This window comes from Apodemus sylvaticus, chromosome 7, assembly GCF_947179515.1.
Source record: "Apodemus sylvaticus chromosome 7, mApoSyl1.1, whole genome shotgun sequence".
NCBI lineage: Eukaryota > Metazoa > Chordata > Mammalia > Rodentia > Muridae > Apodemus > Apodemus sylvaticus.
Window position 1 is genome coordinate 126,915,545 of NC_067478.1, and position 16,616 is coordinate 126,932,160.

The 16,616-nt window shown below is 42.7% G+C and overlaps 1 protein-coding gene across 1 annotated transcript in view; it reads right to left on the bottom strand.

Moving 5' to 3' along the window:
• Pgr (progesterone receptor) overlaps positions 1 to 16,360 on the bottom strand; it is a 59,740-nt gene extending 43,380 nt beyond the window's left edge. Inside the window, exons 1-2 of the mRNA XM_052189740.1 lie at positions 14,725 to 16,360; positions 13,014 to 13,165 (exon numbers count right to left, since the gene is read on the bottom strand). Of these exons, the coding sequence (XP_052045700.1) occupies positions 13,014 to 13,165; positions 14,725 to 16,340 (1,768 nt within the window). The 5' untranslated portion in view covers positions 16,341 to 16,360. The remainder of the gene's footprint in view (positions 1 to 13,013; positions 13,166 to 14,724) is intronic.
• Between the last annotated feature and the right edge of the window lie 256 nt (positions 16,361 to 16,616).

The following is a 16,616-nucleotide window of genomic DNA, read 5'->3' on the forward strand; positions in this document are numbered from 1 at the left end:
TACTCAAATCTAGTCTTTTCATCTAAAATAACCTTCAGTCCTTGGAGAAATTATTGATGAAATAATAGGCGAGAAAATGTGATGCTTTTTTGTGGCAAAGAATTTGATTTAATGGGAGACTGAGAAAATTGTGCCAAAGCCATGCTGGTGCTACGGCTTAAAGACTGTTCCCTCCAGAGTTCATCCTGATATTTAAGAAACACAGACATGGAAAGGTGGGAGCAGATGGGATGTCTGAATAGAGCTTTGTCATAACAGTGGGCTAACCTGTGCATGCCATTCAAGACTTAGGAAAGCAGTGAGTACATGGATTACTTCAGGAGAGGGTCTACTGTAGTATCCAGTTTTGTGGGTCTCAGTTTAGCTCTTTGTCTCAATATGTGTCCTTCACTGTCTCAGGACTCAGAAACCAAGAAGGCATGAGATCTAGAAACAGATCACTTTCCTTGTCATCCATCCAGCCTGTGGTATTATGTTGTTAGCAACAGGAAATGAACCAAGATAGTGGCTAAACATAATTTAAATAAATTCAAGTGTTTAAAGTATATTGAATGTATAAATATCATGATAATGTTAAAAGGAACAAATGAGAGAAAGACGCAAAACTCACTGGAAAATTCTAGATTTTAGGGTACACATTACTCACTTTGGAATTTGATAATTAAACTTAAAAAACTGCCCAGCTCAAGGCTTCCATTATAAATTGTATTTTAAAAATAGAAAATTTCCTTTTGGAAGAAAGAAACAGGAGAGTGATTTGTAGGAGATAAAATCAGAAAGGACAATAAAAGTGGAAAAGCACCATTTTACTGTCTTCAAAGAAATAACCACCCCTTGTGATGCCTAAAAAGGGCATCAAAACAGTCATCCATTTTACAACTTCGTGCCTTTGTGGGGCCACATCTTCATAGACTTCAACCAAAATAGCAGATTGGATGTGTTTGGAGACAGGAGACTCCATCAGTCTGCTATGAAAGGCAATATTAAAATGACTTACAAACTTGTAAAACAATTCCATTCTTCTTACAGCTTACAAACATATCTTAATTTCACTTTAAAATGAAACACGTAGGGTTTGTTGTGCATGTATCCTGTCAGAGATTCATGAAATGTGAACAAAACAATCATGCTGATAATTGAAGATTCTTGTAAGCATAATTTTACTTGCCATTGGATTCTTTGTTCAGAAAAAATAGCATCTGGTGGCTTATTATGTTTGAAATGAGAAAATCAGAGTTTCAAAATATACAAAATCATGGGGTTGAAGAGATGGCACAGTGGTTAGGAGTGATTCCTACTCTTCCAGAGGATCAGAGGTGGTCTCCCAGCACCCACATTGGTAGCTCACACCCACCTCTAAGTATAGCTCCAGGGGAGTTAGTGCCCCCTTCTGACTCTTCAGGCATCTGGAATACAGTAACACACACACACACACACACACACACACACACACACACAATTTATGAGTTGCCAGGCATGAGGGTACTTGTATCTAAACTCCTATCCTAGCAGGTGCTCATAACCAATGAGCCATCTTTCCAATTTCTGTAATGTTTTAGTTTCTAATATGGTGGGTATGTATGTATATATGTGTATGTATGTGTATATATATATATATATATATATATATACATATATATGTGTGTGTGTATGTGTATATATATGTATGTATATATGTGTGTGTATGTATATATATGTATATATATATATATATATATACACACACAAATCTATGGAGGTCTGAATAATGATTAAATTTCTAGGAAGTTCTGAGTCTCTTTGACCTACTAAAAACAATTTTTATAGCTATTAAACTTACTTTTGCTGTTCAACTTCCTACCTATTAGGTCTTGGACTTGAACAACTAATTTAATTTCTTCTGATTTCATTTCCTTATCTATAAAACAGCATTTCAGTGTACAGTGATGTAAATTAAACCTTCCACACCTCAGCAGATGCAGTTCAAATGCAAACTGGGAAGTAATTCTGATGGTTCAATAAGCAAATACTTATTGACTATCTACTATGTGCCTATATAATTTCATATAATTTTATATGAAAATACTTCCAGAAGTTTATTTTCTGTAACTATTGCATTTACTGGAGTTGGTCCTCATTATCTCTTTTAAAGACCTGGGTTGTTTTTTTTTGTTTTTTTTTTTTTTTGTTTGTTTTTTTTAGTTAAATACCCACTTTCTGTTTTCCAGGTTTGTTCTGTTCTCCAACTACAAAGCGAACATACCACATTCATTAGGCCAAATACAGTTTTACTCAAATTTAGTTCAAATGATATCTAGCCCATAAGGAAATAATCTGCTCAGTCTATTTTGCATATGCAATTAGAGAAGAATATAAATGTTTTATATGGCCTCTGTATTGATGAAAGGAGCTAAGAAAGACTGATATGTAGCATAAGCAATAATTTTTCACATAATTTCACGTAATTTCCATCATTTTGCTATTTTCTCACCATTCTGAAGTAACACCTTCATTATGAGGTCTGCCCAGCTGGAGTCACCTTCTGATCTTTCTGGCTTCCATATAGATTTAAATTTCATCATTGGGGCTTACTGTTGAATTTCTCTTATCTAAGTCCTTTTTTTTTTTAAGCCTTATCCAGTTCTTGTTTTGTAATTCTTACTCAGATGCTGTTCTCATTTATAGTAATCTGAAATTTATTCTTTATGTTTTCCTTCTGGTTCTCCCAGTAAATGCATAGTAAGTATGCCTTTCTAAGGTCTAGTGTGCTGTTTTGCTGGAAACAGTGTTAAACTATGTAACCTCTTAGCCTGCCACAGAGGAGAACATGGAATGACACCATGGTCACCAAAACTTGACACACTTCCATTCATGCACCCAAGCTGGTATCCTGAATGAGCCTGAGTAAGAGGGAAATGTCGGAAGAGAAACCAGAGAAGAGAGATCTGTCAAGCTACTGAGACTCAGGCAGGCTTGGTCCATGGCTACCTGTGTGGCTGCAAGGCAGGACACTGGGAGAATGTACAACATAAACTGTTAGACAGACTGGAGGCCACCATCAGAGCTGTGACTGCTCTCGGCAGAAGCAGAGTACATGGGAGTAGGATGGGAAGGGTAGAGGAATGGTGTGTTGTGACTTCAGTTTAAATAGCATGACTTTGTCATCTAAGATGGGAACAGAACCTGGAAGCAAGGGTAGACATAAGACCGTTTCTAGCTGCTGCAATAAATCCCAAGGGTAGCCACCGGGGATTAAAGCAATGTGGTCATTCAGGTGGTTAGAACAGATGAGACCATTTTAGACACATGCTGAATGTGGGCCCAAGTCATTTACAGAAATCTACTTGGGAACACTTCCCAGCATTTTACATTTTATTTAGCAGTTAGCCTTCTCTGTGGGGAAAGAGAAGGAAAGGGAAAGGGGGAAGGATGGAAGGAAGGGGAAGGGAGGGGAGGGGAGGGAAGGGGAGGGAAAGGGTGTGGAGGGGAGGAGTGGGGAGGGAGGGGAAGGAAACCTCCCAGACAATGTGAAGACTTAATGGTCTGCTCACAGGGAAAGATCCTTAGTTAAGATATTTTTAATATCTCCTACCTCTAAAATTTTTCTTCTCAAAAGTTCAGGTATCTCAAGTGTACCTACCTTGACATCAATGAGTTTTTATCATAAATGCGGATGAGCACTGGACTTTACAGATGTACTAGACATATCATCATGGTTAGGAGAGAAGGCTCCAGCCCCTGTCTTAGCACTGCCATTTCTACACTGTTTGCATGGGAAAGTTCCTGGCATTTAGGAAGTATTAATAAATGCCACTCTTGTTCAACCTTCTCATAACCTAAATGGTGAAACTCTTAGGCAGATTAAACCTCTAGAATGTCTGTTTACAAGTGGTTGAGCATGTAACTCTGGGACACGTGACATTTTGGAGTACCTCTATCTTAGGGAATCATGGTCAGGCACTTTCGCTTTTTAAAACCTCTGTTCAACAAAGATGGCTCCTGATAGGGAGTTACTTTTTTCTATCAAAAATATAATTTTTATCTCAATGCCTTATTATATGTGCTGTTAGCTCAATATTTTACAGGCAACAGTCTCCTGGGAAGGTCTGCTAAAGAGCAGCATTTTGGAACACATATCCTTCTATCAAGGGACACACAAAGCTTGGCTTTAAAATGTAAAACTATTCTAAGCACTATGAGAAGAAGCCGGGATGGGGTGGAGTGAGAGAGTATTTAGCATCACAGTCATCAATGGTTCTCCTGGCTTTCTGTTTAAAATTAACTACAATGGTTCCTGCAAGGCCCAAGCTGCCTGCTTGGGCCTGCACTTCTCTGCTGCCTGCACTTCTCTGAAGGAGGATGTTGTTCATATTGCCATTCCAGTCATATTATTCCATGTCAAGTGACTCCTAACCTAAGCTTGAAATCTCTGTTTGCAGCCTTCCAGCACCTCACCACTCTTTGCAGTCGCATCCGAAAGATACTCTTCACAGTACAAGAAGCAACAAGTATTGGAATTGTGTCTTGTCTGGACATGTCACCTTCATTAATTCATCAGCCATCCCCATATGCTTCTTTATAGAAACAGGCAACCTCCAGTTGGGAAAACTGGGGCCCACTGAACAGGAACCCAAATGCACCTGGTTTCAGCCACAATCACAGGCCACGACCAAACATTAGTAAAAAATATTCTTGACTCCTGGACCCGTGTGCTTAGTTTCTGTTTTGCCAGTTTGCCTGGAAAAAAATGGTAAACTGACTCTTTGGAGTTCTCTTCTTTTGCTCTACACAACTTGCCTTTCCTCTGTCTTTTTGAGGCAGGAGCTAGCTGAAGCCATTGAGAACTGGGTGAACAATAGTATAAGATGCATCGTGACATAGTTTTGGTGGCTCCTAAGCTCTGCTTCAATAAAAACATAAAGTTTTGTGAGATGAAATGTGTTTTCTCTTCCAGTGTTATTTCTTATTTGGGAACTTGATTGACAACTGAGCCCTGGCCATCTTACCTCTGAAGTAGAAATGATAAATTCTCTTGAAGGATGTTGTGAAGGATAGAAGATGCAAATCCAAAGTATATAGCATGGCTTCTACCATAGAAAGACAGTGCTGTTTACCATTTCTACTCTCCTGCACTTCTACTGACTGCCGTTCTCCAAGTCTCCATTCCATCCCACAGCAGAGCTGAGTGTTAACTGGCCACTCTCTCATAGTCCTTAGAACCAAGGACAGTGTCTTCTGCTCCAGAGGCAAATATACAAACCCAGGCCTCCTGAAGGGGATCACTGGCTCCTTAATGCCATCTTTATATGGAGAAAAAGAGAATCTGCCTCAGAATCTGGTTGTGATGGCTAACCATACGTCAGTCCATGGAGAGAGACCAAGGAGAGTTCCTTCATTTATAAATTAGTGATAACCATTTTATATTGTCTGCAAACATTTGAGAACAGCTTTGGATTGGTGATCCACATCCACTAAGTATTCGGCCAGTGGTATAAGTAAGTCCCTTGATTTTGAAACAATAAGGAATATGTTAAGTCTATATATGATTTTCTGTAGAAAATATGATTATTTTGTATAATGTGCCTCCAGAAAAATGCTTAGTTATGAAAATAAATCAAGGAAATAACAGATGATATAGCAGCAGTTGTTAAATTTAAAATTAACTTTTTTTGCTAAAACTTTTGGGAATAAAATTTTGTTTCTTTATTCTGTAGAAGGTAAAGTGAAAAAAAGAAGGAGAAACAAGAAAGGCTTTGTAAGGGTCATCACAGTGTAAAATAATATAGAATGGTTCACTCGAAAGGGACAAACTTCCCAAAGAGAAATTAAATGGAGCATGCATCTATATTTAAATGCACAACATATCCAGAAACAGTGGGATTTGGAGTCATCTTCTCTTCCATATGTTGTTAGGAAACTGTGGATCAAGTACAGCATATATGACTTGCTTCTTTTAGAAAACAGGGACTTCTCGTATAGATTAGGATGGCTTTAAAGACATAGTTTTCCTGCAGCAGTCTCCTAAGGCTGAGATTACAGGGGTAAATGACCATTTTCATAGATGATTTTCAAATACTTTAAATGACAACAGGGTTTAAAAACAAACAAACAAACAAAGACCTATGTGTCTACTTTAAAGTCTGTTTTGATATCATTGGAGACACTATTTTGCTGAAAAGAAGTGTCAGCTGCATGTCTCAGGCATGGTATTTAAGGTGGTGCTAAATCTTCACCTATCTTATTTTCAGATGTCAAAGATGTCCATACATAAAAAGACCTGCCAAGGATTTGCTTTGGCACCACAATCACTCAATTAAGACCTAAGGATTTCCTGTCATAGAAGGTGTGTGTGTGTGTGTGTGTGTGTGTGTGTGTGTGTTGGCTTACAATAGTTTGTTTAAATAAACTTTGGAGTGGAAACATAAATCAAATAAATGGAACAATGCAGAGCCACTCTGAGCAGAGAAAGGTTCAGGATAGAGTTAAGGAGCCAGTCTCCAGGGAGAAACCATGCTTACTTCTACCAAAAAAGTGATTAATCTTCATTCAAATGCAAAATGATCTGGTAAGACATCAGGAAGGCAGGAGTTAAAAAACAGAGACATTACAGGCACACTTAATGGGTAGTGATAATTCTTTGTGCATTTCTTGGTAAAATTTAGATATAGCATAGTATCTCTATTGTATTCATAAAGGAGTTAACATTCATTAGCCAAGTGCTCAGATATAGTCAAGGCCAGACAGGGTCTGTTAGATGAGTGACCCCCCGCTGTGCCACATCAGACATTTGAGTTGGACATCTTGCATCCATCCTGAACTTCTGCAATTAACATTCTCATCTTCTTTTCATATAACTGTATGTATGCACATGTGTATGCATGTGCATGTATACATATGACTGCTTCTGTGTGAAAGTGTGTGTACATTTGTCTATTGGAAGTAGAGGTTCATGATTGTATGCATACATAAATATGTATGTGCTTGTGTTTGTACATGGGTATGTATGCTTATGTGTGTTCATTCATACATGCATTGCACGTGTGTGTACATTCAGTAGACTAAATTTGCATATGAGTTTTCTCTTCCTACATTTGCAGTGGTTGAAGACACGCCCTACACACATATTTATCTCTGTAGCCCCAATATAATTTTTTTCTTAAATGTAACATGAATAGACACCTTTAAAGTGAATGAAGTCATGTTGGCAGTGGGAGGATTTGGTGTGTTAGGAGCTTCATCAAAGGTCTTAAACCCAGAGAATAAGGCAGGCATTTCCCAAGCACAAGAAATGCTAGCTCCAGCAATGCCTAGAGAGAAGAATTTTAATTCTATGAATCATTAGAGAAAGCTTCAAAGATAAAGTTAGAACTGCACCAATCTATTCGTACATGAACCCCCCACATGCATGTATACATATGTACAGTACACACAAACATACAAATGTATGTGTAAACCACACACATGCATGAACACCTACCAGCATGCATATGTGTATACACAAATATATAGATATATAAACATGCAAATGCCATGCATATATGAATGAATACGAGCGTGCACACACACTGTGGCATGAATATGAATTGTCCCCAGAGGCTTGTGTCTTTGAGTGCTTAGTCACCAAGGATGCTACTTCTTGGTAGGAATTAGGAAGTGTAGCCTTGTGGAGTAGGCGAGTCCTTGTTGGGGCAGGGACTTTATGGTTTAAAACACTCAAGCCAGGTCCAGTGTCTCTCTCTTCCTGCTGCCTTCAGATCGCGATATTGAATTCTCAGCTGCTGTGTCTGCCTGTGTTCTGTCATGCTCCCCACCATGAGAATAATGGCCTAAACCTCTGAAACTATAAGCAAGCCCAAATTAAGTGCTTTCCTTTATCAGAGTTACCATGTTCATTGTCTTTTCACAGCAATAGAACATGACTAAAACATACATGTATACATATACATGAACAAACATAAGCACATACATATATATGCATACTCACATGAAACCTCCACTCCCATACACATTGTTCATACACATTCATACAGAAGCACATGCAATATCCAGATGTATACATACATATGCAAGTGTACACACATCATTAGATTAATACAGCATTACGGATAATGATTTAATGACACATACATTCTAGTAAATGACACTGCTTATGTTTTCACAGTTCCTCATCTTATATGCACATATTGTAAAACATTGATGTCAAGGCATTGAAGAATCCATGAGGGGAGATTAACAGTGTTGAGTATGAGGACTTCAGCTTTATCAATAATGATTTAATTGTTGTAAGTACGATGCACTGTCACGCTCCCTGGGTAGTTAGGAGAAAATCCAGGCCTTGGTGGGCTCAGTGGAGCACAGCTGCCATGGCTAATATGAATGTCTGACAGCTGTGCTTTCTTCAGTACAGTGGTGTCAACGGCATACAGGTGCCATTAAGAACTGTCAAACATGTGCCACAAAATGTATCTTTCTACTTCCTCCTTAACTTCAGTGTGTCAAGCTCTACCTGTGTCCCTTTATTTTCAGTGCTAGACAGAAAGACCTCCTGCCTGAGAAGAAATTGGCTGTAGAGCTTTGAAATGAAGTCCAGTGAATTACTACACATTTATTTTTAGGATAATGGGAAAACTGCCCAGGGTAAACTTTCTGAGAGCACATTAAACCAAACACGATGATTGGAGAATTATCTCCTCAAGAGCCCAAGTGCTAATTACATAAATTATGCTGGAGGAGATTGTTGGGTAATTTTGTGGACTACAGAAGATAAAGCATTCCTGAACTTTAGAGACAGGGAAGATCCAGCTTACTCGGCTGTTAGTGGCCAGCCTACTCTTACTTCTCTTCATGAAATGATATTGTGGGAGAGTCTGATTCTAAGCCAGTGTTGTTTAGATGCTCAATTATCATCACCAATTGGAAGGAACATGTTCTTAATAAAATAAAAGCAGTTTCATTTCTGTCCTGTTTTCACTATGGCCTATCCACAACAATTCTCCTGTAAGCTTTCTAAACCCCATTGTTTCTGACAGAGGGTCAGAGCTTCAGGCAGAGATGCACTGTATGAACCAATCACTTAGCAGATATGTAATTAAGAGTGGCTATCTATTGGTGGCATAACCTTTTCTGCATGTCACCTCTCAAGCAGTGGCCAGCAGTGTATATTCTGATTCATTGATCTCCTACTTGTACCTAGCCTGGGGCCTGGGTATGACAGGTAGTCAGTAGATTAGTGCATAAGCTAAGGCACTTCAGGTAATTAATTCATGAATAATGAATACCCAAATGAAAGTGTTATAATATTACAAAACAATTACAAATGCACTCATGGTACATAGTCTTGAGTACTGTAAATAATACAGTTCTATTATGATATAGTATGAGTTTAATCATACTGCATTCAGTATCTCTCACACAGTGTTGTTGCACAGTGACCCATCCAAATAAGAATGTAGCACAATTAGTAATGATGACCAGTTTACAGAAGAAAATATTGATATACGGAATGTCTAATAGATTTCTGGACATTAGGCATATTAAAGTATGCCAATAAAAATGTCTCTGTCCCCCACAAGAACAAGTTGCTGGCCTGAGTTAGTAGAATTTGCAGGTGATATTTTCACCTCTGATAGACACCGTGTAATTCCTGACCATGTCCTGGTTCATGTTGACTCTGACAATGTCTTGCCAAGGCGTGTAATAGCTTTTCAACCAACTGGAGTGGCGTACTAAGGCATTTCTCCTCCTTTATATTCTCTAGTTCCTGAATGGTATGTTTATTCTCCCTCTCTTCTCTCTTCCACACAAAACCAGTAAAACCAATTAAAACCAGCTGTCCTAGTTGACCGGCGTGTTTCTCACTCTTACCCTAGGAAGGGAACACTGAGAACACTGCCTTCCGCACCTGGGTGAGCCTTGTCGCGGAGCACTTCACCAAACGTAAAGTTAATGCGATATATATCTTTATATCACATATTTCTGTTCTTTACATTCTTTCTTCATGTTCATATTTAGCATTCTAGATGTTTCCCCACTTGGCAAACATGTTTAACTGTGTTTCCTATTGTGAGAAAGGAAGCACTGTGGTTGAGGGCTGAGACCTGGAGCACAACATCTGGGTTTGAATCCTGACTTTACCACTTCCTAACTGTCATGAGGGCAGTTTGATTTCCTCCTGAGTAAAGAGTGAGTAACAGTGTGCTGTGCCTCTGTGGTGGGGGCGGAGATGAGCCCTGAGGGAGCCTAGGGGATGAGCACTGGGTTACAGGAAACACTTTGGAATGCCAAGGTCACATGATTGGCTCAGCCATCTCGCCTGCCATGCCTCTTTGGGCCTCCTGGCCTATACGTAACCCTGAACTTTGAACTAATTCTCAGCCCAGCTCTGTTACAGCTTCTTCCCAGGCACCAATGTCCTCTGATTATCTGCCATTCCTGGAAACTCCTAGAAGGCTCTGTCTATTCTATTCACTTGTGAGTGTATTTGCTCACTGATTCCCAATTCATCCAAATCTTAGCAAGCTAACTCTCTGTCTTCCCCGAGTATGTGATTAGACACCTCTCCTCAGTGCTTAGATACCTCAGCTGCCCTTGAGCCAACTGAGCTTCATACCTTACATGAAGCCAACCTTATTGCACTAGAACCTACAAATCCCAGCTCAAAGTCCAGCTAGATGGCTCAGGAGTTTAAGTGCTGACCATGAAAGCCTGACACTATATGAGTCTAATATTTACAACCTGTGTAAAAGTCAAAGCAGAAAGCTGACTCCACAAGTGGTCCTCTGCTCTACACACACACACACACACACACACACACACACACACACACAGAGCTCTCAAACTCCTCCCCTCTGTTCCCACAGGAAACCATATAAATCTCCTCAATGTTACCACTGTTTATATCTGACAATCTGTAATGAAACTTCATTTTTGCATACAGTAACCCTTCAGCTGTATGATATGCTTCTTAATGGTGAAACCATCACTGAGGGTAGTCTTTGAATACCATATGTATGAATTTACTTAATCTACACTCTAAAGCATATCTGCCATTATTACCCTCATTTTGTGTACAAGACAGAGAGAAATGAGGTCACGGAAGAGCACCTTTCTCAAAATATAGGAAGCACATAAATAATTGCGACAGAGATAGGTTTGCTCACAGATTTTCTCTAACTTAATGAATGATTTATAAATATCTATCTTTAATTGTTCCTTGTATGTATTGTTGAATACAGGTGCTTCATTTCTGTTACTTCATTTTAAAATAGGGCTTACTAATAATGTCTTTTGAGAGTAGACTCAGATGCTACTCCAATGACAATGACAGTTAGGTGATCTTCATTTGGTGTATACACTTGATGCAGAAAATTCTGAAAAGTAGCAGCACATATTGTGGGCACCAACTAACTTATAGTATTGAAGTTAATATATATCCTCTTAATATAAATATCCATTTAATATGTACCCACTTAATATGCATCCATTAATGTATAACCACTAAGAATCAGCTGCCAGTTACCCATATTTATGACTTTGAGCCTTGCTGAACAGTAAGTAAACCAGAAGTAGGACAGAATACTTGGCCTTTGGAAGATTCTAAACGGGCTGGTCAGTTATAAGCTTACAGGGATGCTATAACTAGGGATGCTATAGAACACAAGGAATACTGACATGAAAGGAGCCAAGACTCCACCAATAAGTCCAGAAAGTTAAAGTCTCCCACTTGCCCTGTTCTCACATGTGCTCTTGGACGGTGCACAGTGAAAATTTGGGGTCTTCTTGGACTTCTGGGGTCCATGAAATTGCATGCATTCAATATCACTTACAAATTTAATTACTTAATCAGAATACAAAACCAAAACCCAAACAAGCCTCTAAAAGTAAACAAAACATACGAATTTCCAGCAGAGCCTCCCTGCGAGCCTCTGAGGTATGAATGCTCCAGCCCCCATGTGGCTCCAGCCCCTGTGCGGCTCCAGCCCCCATGTGGCTCCAGCCCCTGTGCGGCTCCAGCCCCCGTGCAGCTGCTTTTGAGTAGGGACTGTTGGAACTCAGAACCCAAGGGAGCAGCAGAAACTACGGCTGATGTTTGGTTCACACGCCATCTCTGCACTGCATATCAGCTTCTTATTGTCTCTAGCATCAAACTGTGACTCGATTTGTAAATGCATTCTTATCTTCAAAGGCAAACATGTTTGGCTTGGCATTTACTGAGGTGGAAGAAATTTTAAAATATTTCTATGGAAGGTAAAGTCTGAAAGATACCCTACAAACGATTGCAAAACCATTGGTTAAGCATGTAAATAAAATGTTCTTTAAAAATGTGCAGATTTTACTGAAATTAAGTAAAAATTTTACTGAAATTAAGTAATTTACTGAAGATAGTCTCAGGGAAATTGTGTTACTGTGAAATTAAGATTGTTCATTTATTCAAAGCAATTATTTCTGTCATCTCATACACTTGAAGCTATGCTAAATAAAAAAGATCAACTAAACTTTTGTTTAGATTATATCAATATAATATGAAAATACATTTATGAAAAGGACAAACAATTTGAAATTGTATTATACATTATATATTATATATCTCTACATCTATATATAGATATATAGATGTATATGACATTTGTATGTATACTGTAAACATATAACATGTATATAAATATATACACAAATATACAAATATGCACACATATGTAGCTTTAATTACTATAAGCTCTATATGTTTTGTTTATACAGGAGATACATATGAGCATGTCACTAGAGTAAAGCTGTATATTGAGACGAACAGAATCTCTGGCCTGGGTTATGACTTGAGTACTGTTGAAAGTGTGAGTCACAGCGTAAAGTTATACTAGCCAACCACATTCACGCTAGGGTATTGTGGGCAATGCATACAGTTAAAATAGCATCATAATTTAAGGTGTAAAGAAATGTCACCATTTCTTAGAAACAAGCATAACTAAAATGTATAGAGTATTAGGTGGTCTCCACGGCAATGAGGTGGAGAGAAGGATGGGGAGGAAGCTGCTTACCTTCCATCGCCCTCTTAAAGAAGACCTTGCAGCTCCCACAGGTAAGCACGCCATAGTGACAGCCAGATGCTTCATCCCCGCAGATCAAACAGATCTTCTGAGGTAAGGAATCAAAGCCGTACTGTGGGCTTTGGCTGGCTTCTGCATCTGGCCTTGAAACGCAGACAGACTCTGTTTAGTTTTAGGTGCCCTGCTGTCTGATAAAGAAAGCTCTCCTAAACTGGTACCGACGAGAACAGGGAATTTTTTTAGATAGAACCATAGTATTTATTTATAGGCTCTTTAATTTGTGGTTTGGTTTTTTTGCTAAAGGTCTCATGTAATTGGATTGGCTTTAAATTTGTTCCATGTCAAGGCCTGGCCTTGAACTCATGAATTTCCAGTTTCCAAGTGCTGGGAACCGTTCCCAGTACCTAAGGTGCTGGGGACAGAACTCTGGGCTCAGGGTATGACAGGTAAGCAAAGGTTCTAGGAACTGATCTACATACATCCCCAGCTCCTAGGACCATAAACATACAAAAATACATACATACACACATATACAGACACATATGTATACACGCATATTTGAATGTCAGTGGACTAAACTTGATATCTTAAACTTGATATCTTAAACTCCCAGTAATGGATTCCTTGGACACACATATCATTAACATTCATTAGCTTAATAAAAGGAGAGAGGTGCATCCTTTCATGTTCACAAAAGCTAGAAACTCCTTTAAAAAGAGTCCTTATACAGAAGTGATTTTGCCTTTGGCAGATGAAATATGACCTCCTTCCTGAATGCTGGGTCACAACAAATGTGGCCATGCTTTAGGAGTTTAACTGGAGTTAGCACAGGTTCCGGTTTGAAAACTCAGCCCTGGAAAGGTTGATTGCTCCAACATAGAAATATAGATGCGATTTTAAGGCATTGTTAACAGGCTGACATTATTTTGCCTAGTCACTGCATCTGGGACTCCAAAACCTGAGAATTTTCTACCCTTTCACATCCATTACTTCAGTATGTGGGCTAAGTGCTCTTGACAACAAATATGAGGAAAGTAAAGGCCTCTGCACCAGTGTGAGGATTCCATGCTCTGGCAGCCCTGCAGATGTTTAAACCCCTCATTCAAACACTTCTTTCCCTCCTGCAGTTTACCTCACTCTTGATGTTCCTAGGAAAAGTGGGCCAGAGACCTGTCCAGATCCCTAAGGTGTTTCTAATTTCCGTTCTGAAGCCACTTAAGCCCCACCCCTCCCAGGAAAAACTGGGCTTTTGCACCTCAGCCTCCCAACACACACACACACACACACACACACACACAAACGCGCGCGCGCGCGCGCAGACACACACACACACACACACACATACACACACACGGGGGGGGGGGAGGGCGCAATACCCTTCTTACAAAGTATTTAATGAAGCCCCAACAAACCCTCAGCACAATCAAAGATCTTAGACTGATGCCTCAGGTTTTGAACCCGGGTGCTCCCACTTCAGGAAGTTTACATGCAGTGTTTGGGAGAACGGTGCACAATAAAATGGTGTATCTGCACCCTTTTTATGACCCCTCCCAAAAATGTAAGAAAAAGGGAGGCACTGGATCGTGGGTGTCAGGTTTCCAAAGCCCAGCTTCCCACCCACCGCCCCCCACCCCCGCGGCCACCCTGCCACCCAGAGATGCCAGGGGACTGGAGCAGGACAGGGCCGCCTGCAGGTGCTCACCTCAGGTAGTTGAGGTATGGCGGGTAGACCTGGGGCAGGCTGTCCTTGAGCACCGCGGCCTGGTAGCCCAGCTGCGGGAGCCCATTGATGCCGAGCGGCGGGTAGATGGAGGGTGCTGCCGCGGCGGCCGGGGTGGCGGGCAGGCTGTCCCGGGGGAGCAGGCAGGAGCCGGCGGCCGGGGGCTTGCAGGGCAATGGCGCGAACGAACCCTGCGTGGGCGGCGCGCCCTCCGCCTTGTACAGGATGCACTCCAGCGCGGAGCCGGAGGAGGACGCAGGCGACACCGCGGCGCTACCGGGGCCGCCGGTCACTGCCGCCTCTCCCGGCCTGGAGGGTGGCGCTCGCTGCGGCGCCGGCGCCAGCGGGAAGTCTGGAAAGGTGGCGGCGCCCGCTCCCGCCAGCAGGTAGGGGCGCGGCGAGCGCGCAGCAGCATCCACGCCCTCCTCCTCCTCCTTGATCTTCAAGCCCGGAGGCTGGAAGTCGCTGTAAAGAGGGAATGCGTCCTCTTTAGGGTCGCCTTCCGGAGGGTAGCTGCAGTCTGGGAAGTCACCGCAGGGCACCGGCGGGGATGGCACGGAGGGCGAGCCCCGAGGCGGGGCAAAAGGGCCCTGGGCTGCGGCCCCGCCGTCGTAGCTGTCCCCCTCCAGCAGCTGCCGGGTGCGGGCGGCTAGGAGCGCGTGGTTCAGAGGCAGGATGGGCACGTGGATGAAATCCACCACTGTAGTGGCCAGTGGGGAGCGCCCGGGGGCAACCGGAGCGTCTTGCTCCAAGGAGACCCTGGGAGCAGAAAATCGGGAATCTTCCTTGGGGACTGGGGTGACGCCTCCTGGGGCCGCCACGGGCGCGTTGGCTGCGACTCCTCCTCCGTTGCCGGTGCCTTCCAGTGCTCGAGGTTTGCTCTTCAGAAGCGGAGGTGCAGAGCCCTCGGTCTCGAGGCCACTGTCCTCCTCCACTTCCACCGCAGCCGACTGCGAGGACGGCTTCACCCCTGCCCCGGGCCAGTGAGCACTCCCGGAGGTCGGGAGCAGCAGCTGCCTGGGTGGAGACAGTCCTTTGGGCAGCACCTTCTGCCCTGCTCCTGTCCCGGAGCTGTCGCCAGCCTTGCTCTCTGGCCGGCTCATGAGCGGGGACAACAACCCCTTGGTAGCAGTGACACTGTGGGAGTCTTCTGGAAGCTCTGGCCCGAAGAGACACCAAGAAGTGATGGCCTCGCAGGCTGGAGGGTTAGCGTGGCTCTGCTCGGTCCCCGAGGGTTCCAACAAAGAGTCTAAGACACTGTCTAAGAGTCTGCTGTCCTTCTCCGGGGCTCTGGGATTTCTGCCTTCTTCCCTAGGAGTGGCTTCTACTCCAGCGAAAGCTCCCTCCACGTCGGACAGCGACTGCTGGTCCTGTGTCTTTCCGTCTGGGAGCTCCGGACCCTGGCAGGACCGAGGAAAGAGCAGGCCGTCCAGGGAGATCGGTATTGGCGAGACTACAGAGGACGCGTCCGAGTGCTGGCTCCCCTGGAAGGGACCCGGGTCGAAGCGTGCAAGCAAGGGGGACCCGACGTGGGTGGGGGAGGGCGCGGCGCCAGACGTGTGGAGAGCCAGCGGATCCTTTGCCTGCAGCTCAGTCATGACGACCCGAGCTCCCCTTTTCTCCTCCCCTGTCTCCTGGGAGGAGGGAAAAAGGAAGGAGGAGGGGGTGCTGGTGATATAGGGGCAGAGGGAGGGGGAAGTGGGTGTTGAGTCGCAGGACCCGTGAGATCTCCACCTCCTAGGCGGGAGGGACGGTCTTGGTCAGCTCCTGTCCTTACCCTCCACCCAGACGCAGAGGAAGGGTGGTAGTCGCGCTGTCCCGGTGGCAGTGGGGTGAGGACAGGAAGAAGTAGCAGGAACAAGCTGGTCTGAGAA